The sequence below is a fragment of the Genypterus blacodes genome, unplaced genomic scaffold (assembly GCF_046128005.1).
Source record: "Genypterus blacodes isolate CSIRO-AG114 ecotype Tasmania unplaced genomic scaffold, CSIRO-AGI_Gbla_v1 ptg000376l_1, whole genome shotgun sequence".
NCBI lineage: Eukaryota > Metazoa > Chordata > Actinopteri > Ophidiiformes > Ophidiidae > Genypterus > Genypterus blacodes.
In genome coordinates this window covers 230001-233328 of record NW_027467158.1, presented here as the reverse complement: position 1 = coordinate 233328, position 3328 = coordinate 230001, and the positions used below count along the sequence as shown (strand labels likewise).

Below are 3328 nucleotides of genomic sequence, written 5' to 3'. Positions count from 1 at the left end.
ATTGACAGATAGATCAGTAGATCAACACAAACACACACACACACACAGTTCATACTTCTGAATGGACGCTCTGACAGAGCAGCTGTTTGTCTCATATGACACGTTAGATGCTTTCTGACTGCTGACTGATGTTGATATCTTTCTGACTGATTTGCAGGCTGAGTGTGTGAATGCAGCAGCACATATGTGTGTGTGTCTGTATTTATAGGAGCTTCTTAGAACAGCAACCTACTTGGATAGAAAGGATACAGTGTGTGTGTGTGTGTGTGTGTGTGTGTGTGTAACCAGACCTCAGAGGACAGAATTAAGACAACTGTCACCATGTTATTCATCACACATGTTGAACACCTTGGGGTCCCTGCAGTGTTCTAAAGGTTCTGGATGTATTGATCTTCAGGACCTCAGTCCATAGACCGAGAGGGAGAGGTTGATGTAGTTGCTCAGCTTCAGTTATTCTCCATAGTTAAAGACATCCTTGAAGTTCAGTCATGGTGTAGTAGGTTCTTGTGTCCAGCGTTCTAGAGGTGCTTCTATTGGTCAATGAATCTCAATGATTGTGCTCCACAGGTTCTTGGTGTAGTTTCTAGAATCCCTTTGAAGGTGCTTGAGTTTGTTTCAGGGCTCAGTAAGGAGGTTCTGGGGATTCTAGCAGACAGCATGCAGCTCAGGTCAGTTCATGTTCTCATGTCAGGGTGGCTCATACTCACACACTCACTGTGACTGAGCTTTTATTATGGCGGGTCCATCTCATTGACTTAATCCATCAGGGATAAAAATAGACTCTAATCTGTATTTACTATTTATTTACTGTGATTCATTGTTCTGATGTGTCAGGATAAAGCCAGACTGCAACACACACACACACACACACACACACACACACACACACACACACGCACACACACAGTCCTTCCTGACCCGGGCTGACCTGGTTGTGAGTGAGTGTTTGGGGGTATAGACTCCATATGTTCTTCCTGTTGTCACTGTGAGGACGGCCACCTCTTCTTCTTCATCTTTAGTCATTATGATTGATCATCATCAGTGTGTTTGGGGTCCAGATTCTGTGCAGGGCTCAGTTTGTGTTTGCAGTAAAGCCTGAAGCCTACAGAGGGCGCTGACAGCTCCACTTACTCATGCATGTCCTGTGTGTGTGTGTCTGTGTGTGTTCTTCAGGAATGTAACAATATTACACACTCCCACTCTCCTTACAGGAAGTGGGTGTGGCCCACTGGGTGCTGTGTTGCCGAGGCTTGTTGCTGGGGACAGAGCGTCAATAATGATGAAACCTTTTCTCTCATTTCCTGTTGAAACGATGTCACCGGTTAGCCTGTTTCCCAACTTCAATACGGTACACACACAAACACACACACACTCACATACACACACACATACACACACACACAGAGCAGGTTGCTGACACCTGACCTCTGACCTCTGACCTGCAGATGGACCCAGTGCAGAAAGCAGTAATCAACCACACCTTTGGCGTTTCCATGGTGATTAAGAAGAAACAGGTCATTTCCTGTAACGTGTGTCAGCTGAGATTCAACTCAGATGTGAGTCTGATCATTGATTGGTTGAACATAATTTATATTTCCTCCATGATGTTAGCATGCTGTCATGTGATCTCATCAGCCTATCAGGTGTCACACACACCATAACAACATGACTGACACCTCCTTAGTGTGTTTGTCCAACACAAACTAATAATTAATGAGGGAGGGAAGGAAACAAGGAGAGAGGAGAGGAGACAACTAGAGAGGGAAGGAAACAAGGAGAGAGGAGAGGAAACAACTAGAGAGGGAAGGAAACAAGGAGAGAGGAGAGGAGACAACTAGAGAGGGAAGGAAACAAGGAGAAGGGAAACAACCAGAGAGGGAAGGAAACAAGGATAGAGGAGAGGAAACAACTAGAGAGGGAAGAGGTTTGTTCTCTCTCTCTCTCTCTCTCTCTCTCTCTCTCTCTCCCTGCCTGTCTTTCCTCTTTATCCTCTCTCTGTCTCGCTCTCTCTCCCCCCCTCTCTGTCTCTCCGCCACTCTGTCTCTCTCTGCCTGTCCCTCACTCCGTCTCTCATTGCCTGTCTCTCTCTCTCTGCTGGTCTTCCTCTCTCTGTCAGTCTCAGGCTGATGCTCACTACAGAGGAAGTCGTCATGCTAAGAAGCTAAAGTCTCAGGAGAACAAATCCAAGCCGTCCGTCACTTCAGGGACCAATGGGTGCAGCTCCGCCCCTGCCGGCTCCGCCCCTGCCGGCTCCGCCCCACCTCCTGCCAGCCCCGCCCATTCAGCCTCAGCTCTCAGCATCACCAATCAGCACCCAGGTTGAATGTTGATTCTGTGAGCATTTTTAGCATGGCTGTTAGCTTGCTGTTAACTCTCTGCTCCTCCTCTTCCTCCTGCAGAGCTGCTGTCCAGCGCTGAATCTTCCTCCTCTCCTCCTAGAGCCCTCCTCCTCTCCTCCTCCTCCCCCTCCTCCTCCCCCTCCTCCAGCACTTCTCCCCCCTCCAGTTCTCCCTCTGCCCTCCCCTGCTCCTCTTCCTCTTCATCTGAGCCCCCCCATACTCTTCCTCCTGGCCCGTCCCATGATGAGGAGGAGCAGAAGGCCCGGAAACTTCTGTACTGCTCGCTGTGTAAAGTGGCCGTCAACTCGCTGTCACAGCTGGAGGCTCACAACGCAGGTGTCTGTCTGTCTGTCTGTCTGTCTGTCTGTCTGCCTGTCTGCCTGTCTCCCTGCCTGCCTGCCTGCCTGCCTGCCTGCCTGTCTGCCTGTCAGTGTGTCTGTCTGTCTGTCTGTCTGTCTGCCTGCCTGCCTGCCTGTTTGCCTGTCTGCCTGTCTGCCTGTCTTTCAGTCTGTCTGTCTGTGTGTGTCTCTCTCTGTCTGCCTGTCTCTCTGCCTGTCTGCCTGTCTGTCTCTCCACCTGTCTGTCTCTCTGACTGTCTGTCTGTCCGCCTGTCTGTCTCTCCGTCTCTCTGTCCGTCTCTCTGTCTCTCTGCCTGCCTGTCTCTCTGTCTGCCTGCCTGTCTCTCTGCCTGTCTCTCTGTCTGCCTGCCTGTCTCTCTGTCTGCCTGCCTGCCTGCCTGTCTGCCTGTCAGTCTGTCTGTCTGTCTGTCTGTCTGTCTGCCTGCCTGCCTGTTTGCCTGTCTGCCTGTCTGCCTGTCTTTCCGTCTGTCTGTCTGTGTGTGTCTCTCTCTGTCTGCCTGTCTCTCTGCCTGTCTGCCTGTCTGTCTCTCCACCTGTCTGTCTCTCTGACTGTCTGTCTGTCCGCCTGTCTGTCTCTCCGCCTCTCTGTCCGTCTCTCTGTCTCTCTGCCTGCCTGTCTCTCTGTCTGCC

The 3328-nt window shown here is 50.7% G+C and overlaps 1 protein-coding gene across 2 annotated transcripts in view; it reads left to right on the top strand.

Annotated features, from left to right (window-relative positions):
* The first annotated feature begins 880 nt into the window (after positions 1–880).
* znf385b (zinc finger protein 385B) overlaps positions 881–3328 on the top strand; it is a 4983-nt gene continuing 2535 nt past the window's right edge. For both annotated transcript variants that reach the window (XM_076138545.1, XM_076138544.1), the window contains exons 1-4: positions 881–1348; positions 1446–1556; positions 2117–2318; positions 2400–2675. In XM_076138545.1, coding sequence (XP_075994660.1) covers positions 1277–1348; positions 1446–1556; positions 2117–2318; positions 2400–2675 — 661 coding nt within the window. In that variant the 5' untranslated portion in view covers positions 881–1276. The remainder of the gene's footprint in view (positions 1349–1445; positions 1557–2116; positions 2319–2399; positions 2676–3328) is intronic.